The sequence below is a fragment of the Berghia stephanieae genome, chromosome 3 (genome assembly GCF_034508935.2).
Source record: "Berghia stephanieae isolate SIO BIC M18660-M18661 chromosome 3, UCSD_Bste_1.3, whole genome shotgun sequence".
NCBI lineage: Eukaryota > Metazoa > Mollusca > Gastropoda > Nudibranchia > Aeolidiidae > Berghia > Berghia stephanieae.
This window is the reverse complement of record NC_088362.1, coordinates 35,125,464-35,152,885: the sequence shown is the minus strand read 5'-3', so window position 1 is coordinate 35,152,885 and position 27,422 is coordinate 35,125,464. Positions and strand designations below refer to the sequence as shown.

The following is a 27,422-nucleotide window of genomic DNA, read 5'->3' as shown; positions in this document are numbered from 1 at the left end:
TAATCTCAAACTAAGAACATTGATTGTATGCTCTTGGAATCTACATGTGTTCCCTATTTGAACCAATTCCCCTGGGTGGGGATCCTGATCTCCCATAGCGGGCAGGGAGGTCCATACTGTGTCTTCTATCCCCTTATATCTGTTTTCCAACATGTTTTCTGTCTTTGTCTTGGAATGAGGTTACTTGGTTTTGTCCTGGCCCTGGTTGGAGTCTTCGCTGGGAGGGAAACAGTCAAATGCACGGTTATTGTTTTGGGAGATGATATTTTTTTCCTTGTAAATCATCTCTCTGTTATGTAGTATTATATTTGTTATTTTTAGTGTATAATGTAAGCATTTGAGTGTAGTCCTCTCTGTTGAATTTTGTGCTTGTGTCCGGATGAGACTTATAGGTGATCTCAAACTAAGTACATAGGTGGTATGCTCTTGGAATCTACACCTGATCCCTATTTGTCCCAGTTCCCCTTTGTCGTACCTTTTCTTGGGTGCTTTAATTGTAATTCTAGAACTTTTTACTATCCATTTTCTTCATTTTTACTGGCGCTGATATAACCTAAATGTGTTGCAAGTGCCGTAAAACCTTAAAAAACAAAAAAAAAAACAAAACAAAACAACCAATTCCCCCTTGTTTTACTTTTTCATCGGTGCTTAAACTGTACTTCTAGAATTTTTTGACTATCCAATTGTCTTCCTTTTTACTGGCGCTGATATGACCTAAATGTGTCGCTTGCGGTGACGTCAACTTCATTCATTCTTTAGACTGATGTCAAATTTTTGGGAAGCCATCAACTGTCAGTCAACTTGGAATTGGAGACGGAAGTGACACAGTTTGACAGTGTTGTGTGATAGTATTTTAGTGTTGTGTTTGACAGTTTCGTATGATAGTGATAGTTTTTGACAGTGTCGTATGAAAGAAGAAATTATAGAGTGAAGTTGGTCGTCGCTTTCGTAAACTAAAAGCCCGATACAGACCAAAAAATTAACATCACAAAAGAAGACGACGATCACCAAACGAAAGTTAACTCCATAGACTACATATGTAACTCAAAGATTAACTCTCCATATTACAGTAATACAAAGTGATTATTGTCACTCGTGTATTGAATTAACTGTTGAATATATTTATTAAATGAATTCCCAATTTTTGCGAAACCCGATTCTTAATTATTTTTTTTATCGATTTTGATTGAGGATATCATCATATCTCTGAGATTGATAGAACATAATCATAAATATTATACTATATAAAAATAGAACCTCGCTTTTAAAAGATATATTGCATTATGATTAAAAACCCGGTAGTTCAACTATGAAAACAAAATAAGAAGGTATAATTAGTTTCTTTTGGAACTAATTGTATTTTAAAAAAATAAAATATTTTATGATTTATTACAATATTATATTATTATATTATACATACATATTAAAAAGGCGAATATACCATTAATTACGACGACCAAGGGCAAGAACTATGGAATAAATTGCCACGTTCAGAACAAGATTGCCAGGTTAGATTATTTTTTATCCAAACCGCCTATTTTTGGATTATTTTTGACGCCTTTGGATTGTCATTCTAAGTTTGGATTATTGGATTATTATTAGCTCTATTATTATTATTATTTTTTTTTTGCCTGTAAGAAATTTTCAAAATTACATATTATTTCATGCAATAGCAATACGATATTCTGGATAACACTATTTTTTACCGTTCCTCTTGTGATGGCATTAACTTCTCTATTTCTCTAGCTATTAGGGTCAGCTTGAGAAAGTGCGGCTATGTGGTATTGTGTCATGACACTCATCTTCGGATCGGAAGGTCTTGGGTTCGAACTTCGCTCGGCGCATAGTTGAGTAAAAGGCTCTTTATTCACATTCTTACACCGTACTTAGGAGTAAAATGCGTATTTGGCCGTTAACAGCGTTTTTGTCCGAAAAAAAAATTGTAATACCTATCGCCAGCAGGAGTCATGTTACGTCCTACATGTTAAGCGTTGCAATTGGCAAGGGACCCATTGTAAAGCGCTTTGAAGGCGTTTAGTAAATATTGCACTTTGTAAAAGCTCAAGTTTTTAAAAGAAAATTATTCTGAAATTTGGATTTTTTTTTTCATAATGGTTTAAATCATTTATAAAAGATTATCTGGCAACCCTGGTTCAGAAGAGGGTTGTTGGATATCAACAAAAACAGAACCTTCCAACTTCCAGGACAATGATGTAGGAGAGGGAGAAACATAGATAGGCTTGTCTAAATACTAATTGCATTTCTATGACAAGATTAAGTGTGAGTATTGTTGAAAGAGAAGCATTCTACAATAAATGAAATGGAGTTTAGATTTATATTTTTATTTAATATCTGCGTTTGCCATTTGCTCTTGCGTGACTTGTTGACCGGCAGGGCCGGCTTATAATCTTGTGGACACAGTCAGGAAGAAAGCTTTTTTTTGGTACCAGAACGATGCGCAAGTTTTGTTCATTTCTGTCTCCTACATTTATATTCTATCATTTGGTCTCTGTTCAGAAGTATGGGCTTCGAGGATAAAGCAAAGCTTGCCTAAACATAACAATAACCGTGTATATTTGACAACTCACACTCACGCAACTGTCCCTCTGTCAGTGTCAGTGACAGTGTCAAGAACGTTCGTAAGGGGAGGCCTTCCGAAAGCTCCTACATCCCCAGGATTCTTGTTTTGGGAGGCCTTCTGAGAGCTCCTACATCCCCAGTATTCTTTTTTTATATATAATGTTCTAGTAAGGGGGTTTGGGAGGGGGGAAACTTAAAAAAAAAACTGTCTCCCCCCTCCCAAACCCCCTACTAGGTAGAACATCATAAAAAAAAGTTTCCCCCCTCCCAAACCCCCTACTAGAACAAGAATACTGGGGATGTAGGAGCTTTCGGAAGGCCTCCCTTCGTAAGAAATTTTAATTTGTAAAAATCGCCAGACCTTCCTTCTCTTTCAAAACATCACAATTTAGGGAATATTATAATCTGACATGTTTAGTCTGAGAAAATCGGTCAACATCCAGGGTTCATTACTTTGATTTTGAGGGAATTTTGAGAGGGAACGTCTTTTTTTTTTTACGTGCACCTCTCTACTTGATTAATTGTGAAAGGGAAAGTCAATGTATTTTATTTGTGATGCCCAGATAACAACAATGTATCAAATATATCTTTCTCTTCTTTTCCCATGAAGTATGCATCAGGTTACAGGCCTGTAACTCATTGCCTTATTAATGTAAAGTAATATTAGTTTCTTTCTCTTGTGTAGTGACTTTATTATTTTAGACTTGGTGGCCTAAGCTTAGAGGGACCATCATGCGACAGCATTATACAGTAGTAATAGTAGATTTGGGGCGAGGGTAGAAGGAAATTGTAATTTGTCTGAATAGAGATTACGCTAAATCATTCTCCATTTCTGTGATCCGGCTTTAACCTCCTTCTACCCCTACCGTAATGATTACATCAATGTCCCCTCGAACCAACCATACCCTGTTCTGTACATAACTACATATTTTATGATCGTCTTGCATTGTATTGTCCCTTTCAGTCATGAATGAGATAACGTTGACTAATTCAATGGGTATATTCAATGGTCCGTATTTAACACAATAAATGTTGTGAAAGCATAGAAAGGTGTGGTTCAAACGTCAGAAAGTATTTTGTTTGCATATGTAAACCGTCTTAAAATTTTAATATTGAAATAAATAAATATTTCTTTTATTTTTGTTCTTTCTTTTATTTGATGTTTGTTTAAAAAAAAAAAAAATTATGGTTAGAAAGATATGAATGCTTTTAAGCTGATTTCATTTTTGCGAGAGTGCTTATAGAATAGGAGTAATTTATAGTAAAACTTTTTTTGGTGTTTCACAGCCCAAGCTTGCTTGTAGCCATATCATGCACATAACCAGTGATTATAAAAGAATAGTATATATTAATTACGTTTAAGTCAAACCCTATTCAAGAAAGACAAAGCCTTTCTAAATTTATTTTTGTTGTTGTGATGGTACAGTTCATATACATTTAGTGAGTTTTTTTACTTGGACAATTGTAAATCATTGGATCCCATTTTCACAGGTGGAGAAAAAAGAAGAAGAAGAATTATCGTAACGTCATATAACTTATTAAAATTTACCTTTTTTTATTTTTTTATTTTCCAAGTTAGCATTATTGAAGTCAATGTCTATTTTCAAAATTGCTTTTTAAATTTTAATTTGTTCTGTCAGTTATGTAATCGTTTAATCTGTCCAATTTTTTTAATTACTTCTTTTACCCTTCAGATATGCTCCTGCTTACTGGGTTATGGTTTATCCACACATTTTTCCCATTTATTTCTCTTTATTATATAAACTTTGAATATATAAATTAATAAATAAATAAGTAAATGAATAAATAAATTTTTTAAAGTATAGATAAATAAATAAGTAAATGAATGAATAGATAAATAAATAAATAAAACTTTTTTTCATCCACAATGAAATTGGGTTCACAGACCTGAATCATAAGAATAAATAAATAGGCACTATAAAACACATTTCCATAATTTTATACAGCAATATAGTAAATATAATTAAAATAAAGTTAATAGTAAAAACACATCTACATTATCAATATTAATGCATAAAAATATATGATGTATTTTTATACGGCATATGGATTGTATGATATATAGAAATAGCAAGAAAAGGTGGATTAAATAAAAATGCATTTTGTGTGTAAGTATCCTTTTTGATCACGATGATATAACAATTTTAAAAAGAAAATTACAGGAGTTGAAAGACTACAGCTCACTGTTTTGAATTATAAAACCTGGTGGCAATTGAAAGAAAAGACTGCCAATATTAAATCTTATTGTTATGGATATATGACTTAATAAGTCATAAACATACAACAAAACAATGCCTACTTAAGATTATCTATTGAATATTAAAAACACAAGAACAAAACTAAACATCAATTTTTTTGTGATTCATTTTTTTTGGGGTTTTTTTGGGGAGAGGTATAATATTTGATAAGTCTTGATAATTGGAGAGGATCACAGGCTTGAAAGATTTAAAAGAAATGTATGAATGACTTAACACTCACACACACATACGCACACATACACACACACTCACACATACTGATCTTCCACGGATCTAGTGCTAATGATTTCTTTTTGCACAGCTCGCTAGCCTTTAAAATTAATGGAAACTTTGTGTTTTTTTTCTAAACTACTGCTTTATTCAAAGGGTCCATGGGGAATGAGATTTTCCATTTCCCGTTGAATGTAAACTATTTAATTGAGGTGGTATATCATTGTTTATCATTTTCTATTTGTTTATTTATTTGAATGATAATAATGGTCATGAAAATATTAAAAATAATTAATAATAATAATAATAATAATAATAATAATATAATAATAATAATAATAAAAAATAATAATAATAATAATAATAATAATAATGATAATAATAATAATAATATATAATAATAATAATAATAATAAATAATAATAATAATAATATAACAATAATAATAATATAATAATAATAATAATAATAATAATAATAATAATGATATTAATAATTTTAATGATGATGACGACAATGATGATGATGATAAATATACTGTAGATTTAGTTTTTCTTGTTGAGTTGACAATTCCCAGGTTTTACCGTCTTGCTATTTGTTTCTATTACGACATTCTGAAAAAAAAGGCATAAATTAAAGCTATTAATATAATGCATTACAGTGACTTTTCTATAATGGAATCCTTTCAAATTGACAAACAGTGACTTTTCCATGATGAATAATGAAATACTATCCAATTAACAAAACTTTTCTTGGGTTTCAAGTAATCAAAACTCACATATCCTTGTAGAAATAATCTAACCTGTCCTCATTCCCCAGTATTCACAGTCATGAGTCTCCAAGAGCTGGGTTTTGGCCGATGGAACCGTTTGACATCACCTTCCACGAGGTGACGTCTCTGGACGAAGACTCGGACGCATTTGGCAACGTGGTCAATTACGACCTCAGTTTTAGCCAATCGGATCAGACTTTGCCTTTGAGTGAATATAATGTGAATACAGTTCAATATACCTGGAAAGGTGATGGTTCAATTATAATCTTTTTTTTTTCACGCATTTTTCCTTTAAACTTTAAAGTTTGTTTTTCTTCATTATTTTACATCTCCTTGGAAACGTTCTTTTTGATTGCTTGCTTTTTAAAAACTATCTGACATACTGGCCCCAAAACAGCATTATATTTCCTTAGAAAACATTTCTTGGCTTGATTATTTTTTATTTTTTAAATTTGTTATTTACATGTATTTCCATGTTGATAGCGCTTGAAATATTGAATATGTGTCCATCTTAATCTAATAGCTATGAAAGTTGTTTAATTTTATATATATATATATATATATATATATATATATATATATATATATATATATATATATATATATATATATATATATATATATATAAAATCTAATTTTGTAAAGCGCCTAGAGCTCATATTGCATGAGAAGCTCGCGCTATAAAAGTGTACAACATTATTATTTATTATTATTATTATATTATTATTATTATTATTATTATTATTATTATTATTATTATTATATTATATTATTATTATTATTATTATTATTATTATTATTATTATTTATTATTATTATTATTATTATTATTATTATTATTATTATTATTATTATTATATTATTATTATTACTATATCCGGTTGAATTGATGCCAAAAAATTAATTTATTGTCAAAAATATGAGAATTGGGTCAAGTTTTTAAATATTTTATTGATGAAACTGGTCAACATGGCTGACACCTGTTGATGTTGAGCTCTGAACTCAATGGAAAGCCAACAAAATTCTGTCAATGATGAAAATGACCACAATTTCTTTAAAGTAACAAAGACTTCACATTTCTGGTTGTTTTGATTTTTTTTTCTCGGGCATGTCCAAGCCAATATAATACTCTAAACGGTCGATAGGCCACATTTTGGCTTTGGGTTCCTCTTTGTCTTTCTTTGAAATTAAAAAAAAGAAAAAGTTTTTTATTTCAGTTTGATCAACACTTGTTGATATTGGTTTTTAGATTACCCTAATAAGTAATGTGTGATATGTGTTATATTTTTCGCCTATTTGCGTTTTATCCCGATTAATCATTTATGTTCAACTCGTGACTTACTAACTGACATAAGGCCCTTTGCTTCATAATTATCCTATTGAGATGCCTCAGCTGCCTCTGTAATCATCTGTGCCAATTCCTTCCACAATTCATGGTCTTTTGCTGTGGATGCTAATTTCATAAGATCTTCCTTTGATTTTAATTCTTTGTTATTTTGAAGGCATTTTTGGTCTCTATTCAGGACAGTGTGAATTGACGTGGGTGGTCTGTCGTTATATTTCTTGTGTCCAGATGGGGTGGAAAAATTATTCATAGCTTTTTTAGCTGGTATATTTTTATATGTTCATATATGTATATGTTTATCTTATATTTTAACAAGTATTATTTCTTGAGTCCCTTATCAATAAATAATGAATTATGAATGTGATTTATATGCATTTTCATGAATTTACCTTGCTCAATGTGCTTCACAATTTATATGGAACCATATTTCCATTTCATACAGTTCCACTCATCTGTTTGGCGTCCTTTTTAATGGACACTCTTACAATATCCCTCACTGCCTTAGCCTGGTACTCATTCACACCTTAATCGAGTGGGGTAATTTGTGTAATTTTCCACATCACAGTCACCCCATCTGGTCACTGACTATACTTATCATTGCTTGACTTTTGTGACCAGACGAGATACTGTTCCATGGAGCCACCCAACATCAATGTGTTATGACATTATCGGTTAAGTGATACAACTGTCGTCGTCTTATTTGCTTAACAGATTTACAATTTCAGCAGAGATTATCGAAATGTGATTCTGAAGAGGTATCAGTATCATTCAGAATTCATTTATAATTCTAAAAAATAAAGAAATAAAAGTAACCACAACAAACAGGGCTGCCAGATAATTGCAGAAACACAAAAATTTGCAGGTATATTTTTAGGATGGGTGGGGCCTTTGAAACTGACTTTGCTCAGTTAGTTTAATGTATTTCTTCAGCACAATAATCCCTCTATCTACTCTGTACTCTCTTGTTTAAGGTGTGCATTGTACTGTTATCGTTGCTAAAGAGTTTACATTGAAATGATATTTTAAAAATAAAATGTAACAGTTTTTTATTCCTCACCTCAAAATTCAGTTTTCATAGTGATTTTGGTCGGTGTCCAAGAGATGCCACGTCTGTTTGGAGTGGATGATTTCCATCCTGCCATTTGCCAATTTTCCGTATATTTACGGAATTCAGTATGTTATAAACCCTCAGTATTCTTTCCAATCACCTGCTAAACAGAAAAAAAAGTAAGTTCATAACGTCTTTTTAATGGTGTTCAGCACTCAGAAAATGTTTGTGATTCTGCCTGGCAGCCCTGAACAAAAAATATATAATGATATTGTCCTCTTTTCTTTACATTACTAGCTCACCCCAGATTGCTGGAATTTTATGGGGTTTTTTTCAGCAGCTGATAACAAATCATAACGGCCAACTTTCCTGAGAAACTCAGGACTGAATCGGGACTGTCCCAATTTGGCAACCTGAGAAAAAATTTAATGCCAAAAAGGAATTTGACTATTTTTGTGCAATCTGAGCAAACATTTAATGGCAAAAAAGAATTTGACTATTTGTGTGCAATCTGAGAAAATATTTAATGCCAAAAAAGATTTTGACTCTTTATTTGTATGGAAATGACCCTTGCACATCTCAAGATTATGCTTTTTTAAAACTATCAAATTAAAACAAGGAACTGAAAAAAGTTCTAAATCTAGATTTTATTATTACATAATAGTCCAAACATACTGCTGTTTTGGGTCATACGGTATTGTGCGTTGATGTGTCCTGATTTAGCTCTTTGATGAAAAGCTGGCCGCTATGTAAAAATTTTCAGAAATTTCAACTGATATTGTATTATTTTCTTTCTCTAAAGCATGCCAATGTAAAGTGTATCGATTCGTAACATTCACTCAAGTCATACATAATAGTGTCACACAAATACCTACCTATCTCCCCCCCCCCCTTCTAACCGACGCAATGCCTGACTCCAAGCAATGTTTTACCATTTTTATTCTCCTTTATGATAGTAAGGCGTTCCCCATAGCAAAAGGACTGAGGTTGATCCCTGGTGGCGTTGTTTTTTTTTATGACACCCCCCCCCCCCCCCTATTCATCCAGCAGTTATGAGGTAGCTGGGTCTGTTAGATCTGGACAGACTATCATCCTATCCAAAGAATAACAAGCAATTGTTATAGTTCATTTCATGCTATAGAGGCAGGAATAAACTCTGGCTCCATGGGCCTAATGGATCTGAAGGACCACTTTTCTATATGTATGACAGCATAGAAAGCGCTATATTAATTGTACATTATTATTATTATTATTATTATTATTATTATTATTATTATTATTATTATTATTATTATTATTATTATTATTATTATTATTGTTGTTGTTGTTATTATTAAAGAATGAAAAGTTGGACGTGCAGGTGATGAATCTAATTTTACAAAGGCATAAAAAATAATAAAGTAATTGCAGGATTTTATGACAATGATAAAAAAAAAAATAGAAAATCAGAAAGAAGATCAACATCATGAAAAACATAATCACCACAATGTATGACACTTTAAAAAAAAAGCCACTTTTGTTCCTTCATAACCCATTTTCTTCTTTCCTTATAATTTCATATCAGTCCATCAATTAGGTGAATCATTACCCACTGCCATAGTGATACGAAGCTGCTAGAAGCTGTAAACTGTAAAAAGTAATAAACAAAATTGAATATAACATCTTCAAAAAAGACCGAGCATGGAGCGTTTTGGGCTCAAAATCCTTCTTCAGCCACCAATAACAACCCCCCCCCCCCCAATAAAAACATACATTTTGAAAGAAAAAAACCAGATCGACGACAGCAATTATGTTTTTATTGTTTGTTTTGTTGTTGGCTGAAGAAGAGTTTTGAGCCCAAAACAGTCTGTTTGGTATTTTGTTCTTTTTTGAAGCTGTTATATTCGTTTTTGTTTATTACTTTTTACTCTACACGTCTTATTAATCTCTTTTGATATCTCATCTAAATTTACAGTTGAGCTGTGAATAATTTCAGATTCAGATAGACTCTCTGTGGAAAGGAGATTATCACATGCAAACGATCAGCATTTTTTTCTGTTTGTTTTATTTATTTATTTTTTAAATGCTGGGAACTTTTGTCCTATCTAAGGGTGGAGAGAGCAATTTGTAATGGACTGTTTCATATATCAGAAATTGGAATAATTTCTCTATAAGGTTTTGTATTCCATATGCTTACAAGGAATAATGTTAATGGTTTACATATTATTCCTCCTCGAATAAGCTTATAGAAAAGAAGAAAAAACGATAATTGCGCAGAACTTCAAAGCTTTCACATGTTACCAACATGTTTTTTTGTTGTTTTTTTTAGTTAACATTTGTAAATTTAGGATTTGATTGTCAATCATCTCAACACACAATGCATGCTAACTTTACAATTGTCAAACACAAATAATTTACTTTATTCTACTCCTTCCATTGGAAAACCCTATAATTTCTTAGCAGATACGTATTTGTTGAATAATACTTTGAACATGTTGAATAAAAATAATTATTCAACGATTGCAGAATATTTTCACTCATTTTATTTGTTTAAAATAATGTGTAAAAGACCGCTGATTGGCAATTAAAAATAATCTTTTGGTGTGCATAAATACAAATCCAACGCTTTCTTATTTGGGTCAAGTTGCCATTCAAGCTGAAGGAGAAAAATACAAATTATGGCGAATCGAAGTGCTACACTACCATACTATTGGTCATGAAATATCCACGAATCTTATTTTGAGGGGTGGAATAAGAGTACTCTTTCATTTCTTTGTATTTATTAAACTCGTTAATTTTTTAAAAATCATGCTATAACACATACTCGCAAAAATAAATTGTTTAATAATAGAACGAAATGAAAGAATTAGATATTATGCACTTCCAAATGTATTTACTGATTTGTCAAACATGTATGGATCGGATAACTCTTACGTTGTGTGTTTCTTTCTTGTGAGTCATCGTGCTGTAGTTTTATTTATGCTCAACGATAGTCAAGTGGAATGGAAGCTTCAATCTAATTAATGAAGACGCAATGATGCAGATTTCTTTAAAAAACATCTTTTTAATATGTAGCACTGTAGAATTATATTGCTTTGTTTCATATCGCTTGTTCGAGTGGTTGTATGTTTGAGTGAAAGTAGCATGTTTAAGTGAGAGTAGCTACGTTACTGTTAAGCGCTTTGAGCTTGTTGATGTACAGGGTAAGCGCTATATAAAAACCATATTATTATTATTATTATTATTATTATTATTATTATTATTATTATTATTATTATTATTATTATTATTATTATTATTATTATTATTATTATTATTATTATTATTATTATTATTATTATTAAACTGTAACATTAATCAATATGAATATGACTTATTTTCATTATTTCAGATAACAATACGACACCTAGAACCACAAGCGTTATACAAACAACTAACAGAGGAGTTCCAACTGGAAGAGGTCGCACGGTCCAGCATCTTTCAGTTTGGCAGGACGGAACAAATTCTGGCCAGCCTCATCTCTCATTTCTTGTCCACCCGGATGATCATTTAGGTCAGGGTCATTCTCCAAAGCCACCTTCGCCGTCTTTGACACAGGCTGATTTGAAGACATTAGCTCAGGTATGTATTCAAAAATAGTAATAAATAAATTTTAAGAATAAAACCAAACCTCTCCCCCCCCCCCCCTGAAAAAAAAAAGATGTGAACTTTTATATAGTGCAAAATCCATGTATTGTGCTCAAAATGCTTTACAAACAGTCCCAAGCCAATAGCAACATTGACTAAATTGGATGAGACATGACACGTATAAGGGGCAGTCACAATATTTTGCATTAGAGGCAATGCTAATACCGACCAGGTAATCATTGTTACACCTAAGGATGGTGAGGTGACTCAAACCAAGGACCCTCAGGTCAGAAGGCTAGAATCATACAGTTTCCTGTCAATTGTTTAAGAATATGTAATAATTTACCTCACCCAAGTTTCATAATTTTGACTGTATACTAAAATTTTCTGCTTGCAATGGTGAAAACAAGGTTGCTAATTTTCTGTATATTTACGGAATTCAGTATGTTTTCCAATCACCTGCTGAACCTAAAAAAGAAAGAACATAATGTCATTTTTACTGGAGTTCAGCGCTCGGACAGGTGTTGGTCAATGTGTTTGTGAAAACGTTCAGTAAATTTTTGCTTCCTGAATTGGCAACCCTGGTTAAAAGAAGGGAAATTTTTCAAGGTTTGGACATCTGGTCAGACATGACAGCTTATGCAGGACTGTTGTACAAGGCACGGTGGAAGGTTAATGTAGAAGAGGAAGACACAAGAAAATATGGATGGATAGCATCGAGGAATGGACAGGATTGATGTTGGTTGTACGAGTTGATAGAGAAAGCCAATTACTGTGTGTGGCACGGAATTGTAAAAGTACGACTTCATCCTGCAAGTCCCCTTGACAACCATCCAGTCATGGGAATGAATGAGTGAGTGGGTTTTAGTTTTATATGATAGTTATCTCCCATGTGGACAAAGGGGCATAAACAGTCAAGGCATATGATGGGGTTGATACAACTGACTACAACGGTCATAAATCTCTCTACGGCTGTGTGGTGTGGCACTCGTTTTTGGATTGGAAAGTCCTGAGTTCGAGCCTTACTCGGTGCATAGTTGAGTCATTGGAAAAGACTCTTTACTCACATTCTCTCACTGTACTCAGGTGTAAAATGAGTACCTGGCCGTTAACAGCATTGTCTCTGTCCGAAAAAATTGTAATATTGCCTAACAGGCGTCAAGACGCGTCCTACGTGTTAAGTGTTGCTGTTGGTCAATGACCCCTTGTAAAGCACTTTGAACATGTTTAGTGGATATTATTGCGCTATATAAAAGCTCAAGTTTAAGTTTATAGTACCATAATAATGTATCGCCTGTTTCAAATATTTTTTACTTTTTCTTCAAACAGATTTCATCAAACACAACTGCCGTATCTCGTGAATACAAGCGGGAAGGACATAAAATACTTGTAGCCCGGACAAGAACCTCTCCCTCTACCCCGATCCCACCTCCTTGGAAGTCCGGCATGTGGAATACTCAGGACACCTCGTCATCAACTCCCTCGGGGGCCAAGGGAGCCTCAAATGTTCCGACTAAGAGTGTTGGCATTGACACTATCTCATACGTCTCCACATCTTCTGATGATGGCGGCAACGGTCCCGTGGAAGACAACAGTTTTGAAACTGTAGCTGAGGCGTTAAAGCTTCAGGAATCTGTGATAGGTACGGTACATACGTCAACGTCATATGTTTTGACATAATCATCATCTTTGATATTATTAATATTTCTACATAATTCCATTACAAAGTAGGCTTTTGTTTTTTTTTCACTGCATTCGTCCACAACTTCAAGTCAATGTCCTCATCATCATCTTCATAATGATCATCATCAATGTTGTCATTGTTGTCAACATCATCATTATCATCATCATCATCATCATCATCGTCATGTGGCTTTGTGGTCTTGTGGAATGGCACACATCCTCTAACTGGCTATTCCTTTGTTTGAGTCCAGGCCTGGGAAGTGCAAAGCTGAGTCCTTGGAAAAGACTCTTTACTCACATTCTTTCACTCGGCTGGTAACATAGTTGTCTGTTGGAAAAAAATTATAATGCCTTACAAGCGTCATGTCTCATCCTACATGTTAATTGTTGCTGTTGGCTTAGGACTCCTTGTAAAACCCTTTGAACACATTTAGTGAATATTGCTTTTCATACAAAAAAGATAGGAGCTTACGTCATCATCATATTGCCTACCTTCCAGGTAATAAATCATTGGCACCGGCACCGCCAGACGTGGTGGCTCAGATTGTAGCTGAAGCTGAAAGGAAATTGAAGACAGGTGGTTCAAGTCCTTTGTCTATCACGTCGACTCCTCGTGAATCGCCCATCCCACTCTCTGGCATGGTGCAGGTAACTACACAGCCATTGTATTCAAGTGCTTAACTATCCTATCGATGTACTTTAAAAAATATCATCAACTTTTTATTTACATTATTTGTTCAGATTTAATTCATAACGGAGCAAATCCTATAGATATATTGAGCATTGTAAGTAATTGAAATTGAATTTGTGAATATTAGATATTTGGTCTTCTATTCCTATCGTTAAATTCATAAATTACTTCTATATAATACCAGTGTCTCATAAAAAAAATGCTTCTTTTATTTTTTTTTTATTATTTTTTTTTTTGGTGTGTTTTACTCATAATAAAGATGTTTATCTTTTTCTTTTATGTACTGTCCATTCCAAACTTCTTATAATCATCTTGGTAAGGTCAGTCAATGAAATCTCTTTGAAAAAAATATTTTAATCTTTCCTCTAATTACATGACATTTTATTATCCAGTACTAACAAAAAGGTTAAAATGGAAAAGGTTTTGGGATGAACTAAAACAAACAATAGAGTTTTCGTGGGCAAACCCTTTGTCAGCAAAAAAAAAAAGGAAACAGTGAAAAGAAGTAAACAAATATAGTGAGACTGACTACGTATTGTCTCTTTGTTGTTGTTTTTGTTGTTGTGTGTTGTTGTTGTTTGATTTGCTTATGCAAGGTTTAATCCGGGATATGTATTGTATTTCATTCCAAATCTTTTCCATTTTCATCTATTTATTAATAAGTATTTTTTCAATCCCAGGTTTTTGTTTCAGTCAGCTCTAACTGCTCTCTATTTTTCCATTACATGATATCAAGCCTGCTGTAGCCTCCACAATGACTCCTGTATCTCCACCACCTTTGATGTCCTCACTGCCATCACACCTGACAGGAAATCAGTTGCCACAACCACAACCTCATCAACTGACAATGATTAGTCCCTCTGAGATTACCATTGAAAGAGCCCATTCCGGGTCCATCATCAGCCATTTTCTACACCCATCGTCACCTACAAATTTAGCAGCTACTCCTTCCAATACCCTCAGCACCCCATCCACCCCCAAAAATGACAACTCCAATAACAATAACAATCAGATGAAGCAACAACCCCCAGTTGCCGTTAGCAACGTCGTTTCAAACAACTCCAACCTCATAGAACCACAAGCGGTCAAAGTGACTCCACCAGTTTCCCAAACCGTACCCATGACTACTGCAGAATATTTTCAAAATTTAACAAGTTCGCCTGAGCCTTCGCAACAACAAATCCCTGGTGCAAAGATTAATTCTAACCCTCAGAAATTGCCGAAATCAGCTTCTTCAAGCAGTGCTCAAATTGACGTTATGGATACAATCAGCGAGGCCAGCTACAGCAGCGAAATGGAGTTTGAAAGCTATACTGGTATACAAGCTAGCCTTCCTTCCACGAGTGATTACGAACTGGAGTCGGAGGAATTTCTCCGCTCATTACCTCCCATCAAACCGATCAACCTCGACGACTACACCACTCCACCTATAGTATTACCTCCATCTTTCATACCCGAATCTAAACCAAGATCACAAGCAAAGGCAGGTGGAGGAAGCCAAAGACCAGCCGTTGATAAACCTGGGCAAACTCAATCTCATCCATCCGAATTACCATCAATGCAAGTCGTCGCAACACCAACTCTTGTAAACACGACTATTCTCAAATCACCCAATCAGGCTGTTCCGTCTTACCTTGAATCTCCTGTATACAATGACCTGAGTTCCATTAATTTCCCCTCCTCTGTTTCAAATGTTGCACCATCTCCATCTCTAGAAAATTCCACCACCTCACCGAAAGGTCATAGTTTGTCTGGAGTGAGGTCACCTCCATCCAGTACAATAGATAGGAAATTGTATGAGAAGATTCTCAAAGAGAAAGCGAAGCTTCAAGGGCAGCTAGAAATTCTCACTAGCGAATCTCACACAATGCTACAGGTAAGGAGACGAAAGAACAGGAAATGGATTCTACTTTATTTTGATTTTAAACCAAACAAAACTGTTTTGAAATGTGATTTTAATGATGTTATTGCTTACTTACTTACTTACTTACTTACTTACTTACTTACTTACTTACTTACTTACTTACTTACTAAGGCCATCAATAACTTTTCTCCTTTCACCAACTCAGTCCTTGGCCATCATCTCTAGTTCTCTCCAGGTGGTTGTTAATTAATTTATTCATTAGATTTATTTTTAAATTAATTAATTAATTAATTTATTTATTTGTTCATTCATATATTTATTTATTTATAGGAATTTATCCGCTCATTACCTCCCGTCAAACCTATCAACCTCGACGACTACACCACTCCACACCTATAGTATTACTATCATCACTCATACCTGAAGCTTGAGCTTTATATAGCGCAATATCCACTCAATGTGTTCAAAGTGCTTTACAAGGGGTCCCTGTTCAACAGCAACACGTAACATGTAGAACGAAACATGACACCTGTTAAGCGATAGTACAATTTTTTCCAACAGAGACAATGCTGTTAATGGCCAGGTACTCATTTTACAACTGAGTATGGTGAGAGAATGTGAGTTAAGAGCCTATTTTATAAGGACTCAATCATGCACCAAGCGAGGCTTGACCCTGGACCTTCAAATCCGAAAGGGAGTGTCATACCACTAGACCATATGGTTGCACTCTAGTCAACAACAAAAACAATTAGAATGATAATACTTGAGGTAAAAAATGATTGTTATAATTGCTCATGGAAAATGATATATTCAGACCTTTCTACTTTTACAAAAAGATCGTAGAATTACGAAATTTTGGTCCCAATTTCAGAACTTGATGAACATTTCTAAGTCATTAAAACTTATTGAAACGAGAGTTGATGACAGGCTATAGAATTTTAAGGATTTTTAATCCCTGTAAGGGTAAATTGTTGATTTTTAACGTTAACTAGAGCTGCTACACTTTTTATCTCCCAAAAATTAAGAATTTTTGGATTTTTCAAATAGACAGGTCTGTATTTGGCATGGTTTTGGTTTACACAATCATTTATTATTTTCCAGGAACGATCTGAGCTTCAATCCCAGATGTCAGCTCTACAAGCCAAGCTGGCTGCAGCTTCTACTGGAGAAGATTCTTCAGGATTGAATGCCAAGGACTTGCACAAGGAGGTCCTCAGTCTCAGAGAATCTCGGCAGTTGCTCGAACAGACGATACTCGATGCAAATCGTCTCCTGTCAGAGAAGGCAGAAGAGCTCAGAACTATCCAAGATGAACTGCAGTCTGTACAGGAACAGACTACAAAATTCCAGGTAACTTCATATAGATAATTTTATCTTTTCTGTTGTTGAAAAAGGCGAAAATTTAGTTGAATTAAAGAATTTGATGAGTAATACTGTATTTTTTCTGTATGATCTCTTATTTCTGTGATTGTTATACATTGGGAAATTTGATAGGATAGTTATATGAAATATTAGCGTAGTGTCCCACTGTCCTGACATGCCCCATACATTGTCTCAGGATTATGCTTGTTTCACAAGCAAATTAAAACAAGGAACAGAAAAAAAGCTCTAAATCTAGATTATACTATATAATTTATAATGGTCCAAACATACTGCTGTTTTGGGTCATGAGGGTATTGTGTGTTAGGGTGTCCCCTTAAGCTCTTTGAAAAGTTTAGCGCTATGTATTAGACATTAAAACTCATTTCACAGACTCTATCATGTCATATCATATATCATATCATATCATATCATGTCATGTCATGGGAAGTGACATTTAGTTAGATATTATTATATCGGAATTGATTCATTCTTTATCAAACATTATTTTGAATCTGTCTACATAAGAATCATTTTATGTATCAAACTTGGTTCTGTTTTTGGGCACTGTTCAAAAGTTTTACGGTTCTGTTAGTAATAAAATTTACCCGAATTCTCGTTTTGTATCTGCCAATAAATATTTCAAACCTGTATCCTCTTATAAGGTGATAATTTAGTCACATGAAAGAATTTGATGAGAAATATTGTATTTTTTTTATGTTGATCTCTTGTATCTGTGATTGTAATGCATTGAGAAACTGAATTGAATAGTTAAATGAAATATTAGACAGTAAAACTCATCTCTCAGACTCTGATCATATCATCGAAGTTCAATAAAAATATATGGGTATCAGAGTCAACCTCATATGACTATCTCACATACAAATTTAAATTCCAATAGTTTGAGGTTGGAAATATCTTGTTTTATTTCATAAATTAATTTTTAACGTTTAGTACATTTTCAGTTCCACTTGATTTTAAGCTATCATCAATTAACTTACAAAATTATATTTGTAAGACGTAAAACATGTGAATAATTTTTTTTCTTCATCTGTGATTTTAAGGTTCGAGTCCAAGAACTCAGAGATGAAATACGAGCAAAGGATATGAACACTCAGGCACTGAAAAACAAAATTGGTAATTCGTTATTGATTTATTATAATTTTTGTTTCCTTTTGGTTTTTATCCTTGTCAAGTAATTGTTTAGATATTTTTATTAATTTTTTTTTTACTCTGTATTTTAAATCATTTTAATTTTTATAACATTGATTAAGCAACATTTCCACATACCTGCCGAATCTTACAAATTTTTCGTAATTTTAATAATAATAATAATAATAGTAGTAATAATAATAATATTAATAATAATAATAATAATAATAATAATAATAATAATCATAATTATTATTATTATTATAATAATATTGTGGTTGTTCGTACACAATTTCAGAAATTACGAATTTCCTTGTCAAATTACAAAAAATTGACATAAAAATGACTAAATTTGAAGACTTTTAAACTTTTTTCTTGAAAATTCACACCCTTCACATCCTGCTTACTGCAATATTCCTTTGCACTACAATTATTCTTTCAGCTGAGCTCTATGTGGAGGTTCAGACTAGTATTCAGTCTAAGATGGATGCGGAGACAGAAGCCCGCACGGCCCGTAATGACCTTATGACCTTGGTGAAGGCCAAGGAGTGGTACCAGGAACAGCTGCAATTAGCGCACGATGTACGAAGCAAGCTGCAAAGGGAGATCACTGTCTTACAAGTAAGCGAATGACTATCCTCTATAAAAAAGGATGAAGTTAACGTCACTCAGCTCTTTGTTATTATTTTTATACTGCCAGTTGGGTGATTAGTTCTCATTAAATTCTTTCATTCAGACTATAAAAGCTTAATGTTTTGTGTGTTGGTATGCTTGACCTGGCACACATGATAAAATAACTGGTGACTATTTTACTTAAATATAAACCATCAATATATTCCTGCTTTTTATTTATTTTTTAATTTGTTGTTTGTTTGTTTGTTAATTGATAAATCTTGATAGCTGATGCTAAAATGAATATAATTTATTATTGATTGAGTAATAGTTTAGAAACCAAAAATTGTAATAAATTGTCCTTTTGCTCAATTTTGTTACTGTATGAAGTAAGCGAAGCCATTGAAAATAATATGAATTGTTTATACCGACTTTCTTTTCATTTTTTTTTTCTTTCATTGGATTGCCCTGTTTTACTCAATGATAAATGTGTGAATTTCTATATAATCTCTCATTACAACCAACTATCAATCAATGCTTTAGAAATGCTTTTTAAAAAGTTACCAACTGTTACGAAATCTTTATTAAACTCAGTAAAAGAAAAATTTCAGGTAATGCGAAATAGCTATATTTTGAGTTACACTATTTATCTACGACATAAAATTTATATGGCATGTAGAATTTCTGCCATTTTTATGTGGTTGTCTGATGTGATAATCATCAATTTTGATCACTCCAGGCCCAGGCAGCATCACATGGTACAATCGTAGAGAGGCTGAAGACAGAGTCTGGTCGACTAAGGCAACAACTCGGTGATGTGCAGCAAAAAGCCCTGCGCGACAAAGAGGCTTTGGCCCGGCATTTAGAGGGAATTCAAAACGACATGATGGAAAGGGAGGCAGCTTTTCTGGAAATCCAAAGAGAACGGAAATTGTACGAGGATACATTTAACTCCCAGGTATGTCCTATAGAAAATGTTTTTTTTGATAATTATGCCCTTCAAGGAAATCACTTATCTGGCTTTGGTTGGAAACATGATTATTTGGTCCATGTCTCCACTGATAAAAGCTCAGGTCAAGTGGTTGATCTGTGAAAAAAATTGGCCATCATGTCTTGTGTCATGTTTTAACACCTGTGCGCAGTTGCATGAATGTTGGCGACATTCCCATTTTTATGGCGTCAGTCTAGTCAAACTGGTACCAGATGTCAAAAGTGAGACAAGGCTTTGATGGTCGAAAAGGGGGATGGAGGAAAGGGTAATTGAGTCTAGATTTTATTTCTAAGTAGGTCAAGTTTGGTAGTACAGTTATAGGTCCGTTTAAAATGAAAATTATTATAACTTCTCCCAAATTAGAAACAAAAAGACCCCCACATCAATTAAACTACTCTCTCACTCTCTCTCTCTCTCTCTCTCTCTCTCTCTCTCTCTCTCTCTCTCTCTCTCTCTCTCTCTCTCTCTCTCTCTCTCTCTCTCTCTCTCTCTCTCTCTCTCTCTCTCTCTCTCTCTCTCTCTGTTTCTCTCTCTCTCTCTGTTTCTCTCTTTCTGTATTAACTTTATAAAGGTCATCTGGTTATAGAGAGATGATGTTATTCAGTTACAATCATAAGGGCTGCTCAACTTAGTTCACTCTTTTTACTATTTACTATGTTTCACAATTTTGATTTATTAAATATCAGGCCTGTAAATTTGCCGGCATTCCGGCAATCTCGCCGGGAAAAATTTAAAAAAAATTTTTCAATTTGTTTCACAGCCTATTGAAATGGTAAAATTCTAAGAAAATATTTCTGGAAATGGGGATCTTTGCTCATGTTATATTGAAAAAGCTTTGGCTTCATGGGGGCCGTTGTCCCCCTAACCCCCTACCAGGGATCCGCCCTGGACCCTGACCCAAACGTCTTTCGGATTTTCAGGCAATTTTTTCAGGGGGCAGATGCAGGCCTGAAATATACTTGAGTCTTATTTGTAAGATCCACATACAGTAGCAAAGATAAAACAAGTAAAAACAAATGCTTTCAGGCCTTTTGACCAAAACTTAATTTTAAATCTCTTGAATAGAAGGCATATCTTTAAAATTGTTATAAGGAAAAGACAATTCATTAAACATTTAAATAAAATAAGTTATATCACTACTATTAAGAATGGATGAACACTAGAAGTAGTAATATACTATACAAAACTATGATATTTTAGGTTATGATTTTGTTTGAGTTCGACTGCTGGGCTGATACATTTTCATCCTTTTTGACAAATTGCCATTATCATCACTGATGTCTGGCGTTTCAGACTCGTGTAAAATTTTCCAAAAAGGTTAGTGGGCTCTGGTCCGAAAACAATTTTATTGATGGGCATGAATTTTTGATGCATCACAGAAAATTTTTCACCCAGTCTCATTTGAACTATCAATTGTTATTGCCATGAAAAAATTTATAACCCTTCTACCTAGCTTTATTTTAATCTAAAAAAAATAAATATTTTATTTCCTTTATTTTCCATTTTGGAACAGGTTGTGACAGTCGAAGAAGAGAAGTCAAGATTAGCGTCACTGCAACAGGCAACTGCTGAGCTAGAGGGACAGCTGGACAGAGCTCACGGCGAAGCGAAGAAACGTCATGAACAATTGTTGTCTATGGAGAACAATCAGATGGATGCCATGAAGAAACTCACCTTGGCTGGGGAGAATTTGACGGAGAAAGACAAGTTGATGGAAGAGATGGAACAAAAGCTGATACAGGTGATGTCGATAGCTGCATTAACCCTCTCCTTACCACCTACAGCAAAATCGTCAAATTTGTTACGACACAATAATATACATTTGTTCTTATTTAGATTTATTTTGTATTTCACAAATAAGAACATACAGTTGTTTTGTAGAGAGATTGTTTGTCTTTAAAAAAATCCATTTTCTGCTGGGTAAGCCTGCCATTTTTGGGAAAATACTGAAAGGGATCGGTAAGGAGAGAGAAAAAATAAAATAGATCTTTATTGTCCATAAATATGTCAATTTGTCATCTAGTTACACTTGTTATAATGTTATATGATAACTATAATATTCAACAGAACACTTCTATCTACTCTTTCTCTCTCTATCTCTTTTCCTCTTTTTCTCTCACAGGAACTCATACACATGTATACACACAATATAGACGGATACAATTGTTTTCAATTTGTTACATTGTGGAGAGGGATAATAAGTTGTAATTTTTCCACGTTTTTGTGACTCTGAACAAATGTTATAAATGTGACACTCTGTATCAATGACGTTGTCACGTTAGGGCAAAACAGACTGTTGACATTGGTTTTTAGTAAAACTGTAAGATTTTACTTGTTCTCACAGTAAGAAATGATGATGATGATGATTTACTGATGATGATGATGATGATGATGATGATGATGATGATGATGACAGTGATTTTTTTCTTTTATATCTCCTGATTGAAAATTTTTTTTTTTTACCTTAGATGGAGAATCAACTCCAAGCTGTGATGTCAGACCTGAGTAAGAAAGACAGTGAGATCCTGTCACTAAAGGAAGAAAGGGCATGTACCGAGATTGCCTTGAAATCGGCTTTGCAAGAAAAGACATCCGTGGACAAAGCCTTGGAAATTCTCAAAGCCGACATGGGCAAGGTGAATTGGAAATTATATATATTTTTCGTGGATCTCACTTATTGTTTTTATTCTTTATTTTCTTTTTTTTTCTTTTGTTTTTATTTATTTTTTGTTTGTATTGTATTTTTTTATTTTTTTATTTTTTCTTTCTTTTTTTATTTATTTATTTTTTTATTTTCTGCTCTTTACTTAAAAAAGAAAAATATTCAGACTTTGAACAACCTACCTCCTTCAGAGCCATAGGCTCATGGAGTTGGAGTTTATCCTGGTTTCTATAGCGTGAAACAGAATAGAAATTGCTTGCTACCCTTTGGATAGAATGTTAGTCTATCGCAAAGTCCTTTCCATCAGATCTATCAGGCCCAGCTACCCAATCACTGCTTGGTGGACAGTAGGGTCAGAAAAAAATCTCCACTGCACCCAGGATCGATCTCGGTCCCTTTGCTTGTGAAGTGAATGCTCTACCAACTGAGCTAACAGGACCCCCGAACAACCTTCATCTCAGACGTAATGTTTTTAAAACAAAAAAATGAATATAACATGATATAAAAACAACAAAAAAATGAGATGTTTAGCATGGCAAGTTTTGGGCTCAAAACCTTTCCAGGGCCAAAAACAACAATAGTTTTATCTGGAGTGTTACCATTTTGACTTTTTTTTGTTGTTAAGTGAGGAACAGTATTGCACCATAAACACTCCTTGTTAAGTAATCGTTTTTAGATTTTTTTTTAAAGCTTTATATTCATTTTTTGTTCAATACATTTTATAGCGTGAAACGGACAAAGACAAATGCTTGCTAATCTTTGGATAGGACATTGGTCTATTGCCAAGAACCCAGTTACCCAATCACTGCTGGGTGGACAGGGAAGAGGGGGGCGGGGTCAGAAAAAAATCTAGACTTCACCTAGGGTCGATCTCTGTCATTTTGTGTATGAGCAAGTGCTCTACCAACTGGACCCTCGTCTTTTTATACACTAAGATGAAAATCAGTTTATTCAAGGATCATGAGGCTATCTTGTGGTCTTGTAGTAGGGCACTCGCCTTTAGTCTGGAAGGTCCAAGGTTTGAGTCCTGCTGTGAGTGGCTCATATTTGAGTCCTTGGAAATAGCTCTTTACTCAAATTTTCTCACTGTACTCGGATGTAAATTGAGTATCTGGTTGTTAACAGGATTGTCTTTGTTGGAAAAGACATTGTAATATCTTCTAACAAGCATCACGGCTTGTCCTGAAATGTTGCTGTTGGCTAGGACCTGTTGTAAAGCGCGTAGAGCACGTTTAGTGGATATTGGGCTATATAACAACTCAAGTTTTTGTTATTGTTATTTGGGGTTTGTTTTTTTTTGCCATGAGAGGAAAACGTTGGGTGATTTAATACAAGTAGGAGAGAGTGTACATCCATCAGATAGTGTACAAGAGGTCATGTGATTACAAGTTCATTCTTGTCTATATAGGTCGAGCAAAGTTTCAAGCAGATGAAACAGGAACTTTCTAACAGACTCGCAGAATTGGAGATGGCGCAAGTAGAGAAATTAAAATTACAGGTAATATTTCATTTTACATATTTCTGATCAATGATCTTTAGTTAAACATAAAGGGGAGAGCTTGGTACAGTGTTTATGGTTTTTGCTTTGTGCTCTGAAGGTAACGAGTTTGACTACCCGCTGTGCTGTTTGGCCTTGAGCAAGTCGTTGTGCTTTAGTTCATCTTGCGGTGAACACTAATAATTAAAACACCAATCTGGAAATTCAAATGTTTTCAAGTATTCATTTGCACCCCGCATAACTAAAGACTGGAATGCTCTTCCCGAATCATGTGTGAACACCTTTAAGCAAAGATTATCAAAATTCTTCAGCCTAAACATCATCAATGGCTGCCACATTCAACAACTTTCTCCGCCCTCAAATACAAATAATTAGATTTGAGTCAACTTCAAGTAACATTCAGAGTCAGAGTCGATTGCGGTGCCACCTCGTTGCTGACGTCTGGGTCATTCTATTTTTCCCTTATAATTCAAGTTATCCTTCAGAGCCAATAGGCCCATGGAGCCAGAGCTTATCCTGATTCCTATAGCGTGATAATTACAAAGGCAAAAGTTTGCTACTTTTTTGGATAGGATGCTACTCCATCACAAAGTACTTTCCACCAGATCTAACAGACCCAACTACCCAATCTCTGCTGTGTAGACAGGGGGGGGGGGGTGTCAGAAAAAAATATATCGACTGCACCAAGGATTCACTCCCTCATCTCACTCCCTTTGCTTGTGAAGCGAATGCTCGACCAACTGAACTATCTAGACCCACTCCCTTAGAATAGATGACCCCCCCCCCCTCCCCCAAAGACAAATTTTCCATTTGGAACAAATAAAAAGACCTCACAAACTGGTTTTCCCAATTGATAGCTGCCATAGACCAGTGGACATCATATCAGTTTGACCATATTCCATTATGCATACTAAAAAGAAAACGTAAGAAAAAATGGCATTTGGATTATATAATTGGTGATTTTGAAATATAAGTTAATTTTTAAAAAATATTTGATGCTTTGGTTCAGAGTTTTAGTTTTTTTTTTAGAGATGTTATTGAAAATTGTAAGTGTTTTGTTTTATAGAGTTCCTATTCATAATTTCACATAAGATCACTTTCATAATTTTTTAAATTATTTGTCTTAATTTGATGAGGAATAAATGTTAAACTATTTGTTTTTTTTCTCAGGGGGAGCTTGATAAATGTACATAAGATATTAAATATTTCTTTTAAATTATTGGTTTTATTTTCAGGAAGAGCTGGACAAATCTCAACACGAACTCGACATCAAAAGTCGTAGCGTCGACTCTATGACTCGAACGTTCCAGGGTCAGAATGAGACTCAGAAAGAGATGGCCTTTGAGAAAGGCAGGCTGCAGTTGGAAAAAGAAGAATTAACAAGAAAGGTAACTGATGTATTGCTGTTTTTAAAATTTATTTTGAAAATATGTGACCAATCGCCTCAATCGCGATGGACTAGTGTCCTATCCAAAGGGTGGCAAGCATTTCCTATTGTCCCTTATTTCATAAGCAGTTTGCAGTTTCAAATTAAAACCTGAAAAGTGAAAAGTCATCTACTTACAGAATGAAATGTATAATTAAAAAAAAAAAATCCCCTCTATTATCATTGTCATCACCACATCATCATCATCATCATCATCATCATCATCATCATCTTCATCATCATCTTCATCATCATCATCATCACTGCTACCATGACCACTACTGACACCATATCATCATAATTGCTACCAACACATCATCAACCCCAAACACCATAATACAATTTTGACTTCTTTTTCGGTTATACTAAATATAAACTGTTTTTGGTTGTTGCGAATTACGAGTGCATATTCTTGACCCCCCCCCCCCCAGATATTTTGGGCGGTGCTCAGCATCCTTGGTATGGGTGGTGGAACCATTTTTCCCTCTGAAACCATGATTTTTAATTCCCACCTTTGATTATTAGACATAACACACAAATCACCATAATGCCTAGAACTCATCACATTTTTCTCAAAGATCCGAACAAATGAGTATGAAATGTTAGCGGACAATGCAAGAAAGAAAATTATTATTTGTGACCCTCTGCCTCGAAACGGTATTAAGTCGGATTTTTCAATTTTGGGTTTTTGGTACCCAATCATAGCTTATTTTATGCTTTAAAATTTGATACCAAATTTATACAATTCTAATCATTAGTGCCGCGCTGAGGACCGGTCCTTGGACCGGTCCCACGGTCTTTTAGCTGTGAACCGGGGATCGGTCCCATAGTGAAGACCGGCGGCGGTCCTCACTTCTTATCACCTTTCAACTAGTGCCGCGCTGAAGACCGGTCTGATCACCTTCGGTCTCGCGCCATAGCCTACTACTTCCCCAGCGATTCGTTGCCTTCGGTTGCCTATCTTCCACCAATCACCACCCATCCCACTTAATTAATCGCACCCACCCCCCTTTGCCATACACTAAACGACACAGACGACCATACAGGCAGACGACCACCAACCTCCACTCCGCAAACCGCCCTTTCGTGTGTGAGATGGGGGGAACAGGAGGCGCACGCCTTGGACGATTCCATTATACGGGGTAAATTTCAAAATTTACTACACCATAATGATCGCAATGACAAAGATCTATGGTGAAGGCATGACCCCTCTTCTCTAATGGGTTATTGTTTGAAATGTATGTGACTACTAAAGATGTGTGTGTTTGTGTGTGTGTGTGTGTGTGTGTTTGTGTGTGTGTGTGTCGAACCTAGCAAGTAGCAAATCCGATTTTTTGTTTTCTTTTGTCCATTACTTGTCACCACTCCTTTCTATCGCAGTGTTGTCATTTAAAATAATACAATAATATTAAAATTTCGTTTGGTGTTTTTACTAATCAAATAATATGAGTTTCATTAGTTTCTTCCTTCCAAAAAACCCAGTTATAACGTCTGAATTTTAAAAAAGTCCAATAGAATATTTGGGGACCCCGATAGCTCAGTTGATAGAGCACTCTCTTTATACGCAAAGGGCCAGAGATCGATCCCGGGTGCAGTCGATTTTTTCTGAATCCCTGTCTACTCAGCAATGAATGGGTAGCTGAG

General features: G+C 34.4%; 1 protein-coding gene across 1 annotated transcript in view; it reads left to right on the top strand.

Annotated features, from left to right (window-relative positions):
* Positions 1–1,977: 1,977 nt before the first annotated feature.
* The window catches only part of LOC144967627 (uncharacterized), a 43,964-nt gene continuing 18,519 nt past the window's right edge, over positions 1,978–27,422 (top strand). The window contains exons 1-14 of the mRNA XM_078905137.1: positions 1,978–2,280; positions 5,889–6,088; positions 11,605–11,834; positions 13,170–13,482; positions 14,023–14,171; positions 14,951–16,090; positions 17,180–17,428; positions 18,502–18,574; positions 19,032–19,210; positions 19,941–20,159; positions 21,706–21,933; positions 22,661–22,828; positions 24,263–24,352; positions 25,588–25,740. Coding sequence (XP_078761263.1) covers positions 5,929–6,088; positions 11,605–11,834; positions 13,170–13,482; positions 14,023–14,171; positions 14,951–16,090; positions 17,180–17,428; positions 18,502–18,574; positions 19,032–19,210; positions 19,941–20,159; positions 21,706–21,933; positions 22,661–22,828; positions 24,263–24,352; positions 25,588–25,740 — 3,351 coding nt within the window. The 5' untranslated portion in view covers positions 1,978–2,280; positions 5,889–5,928. The remainder of the gene's footprint in view (positions 2,281–5,888; positions 6,089–11,604; positions 11,835–13,169; positions 13,483–14,022; positions 14,172–14,950; positions 16,091–17,179; positions 17,429–18,501; positions 18,575–19,031; positions 19,211–19,940; positions 20,160–21,705; positions 21,934–22,660; positions 22,829–24,262; positions 24,353–25,587; positions 25,741–27,422) is intronic.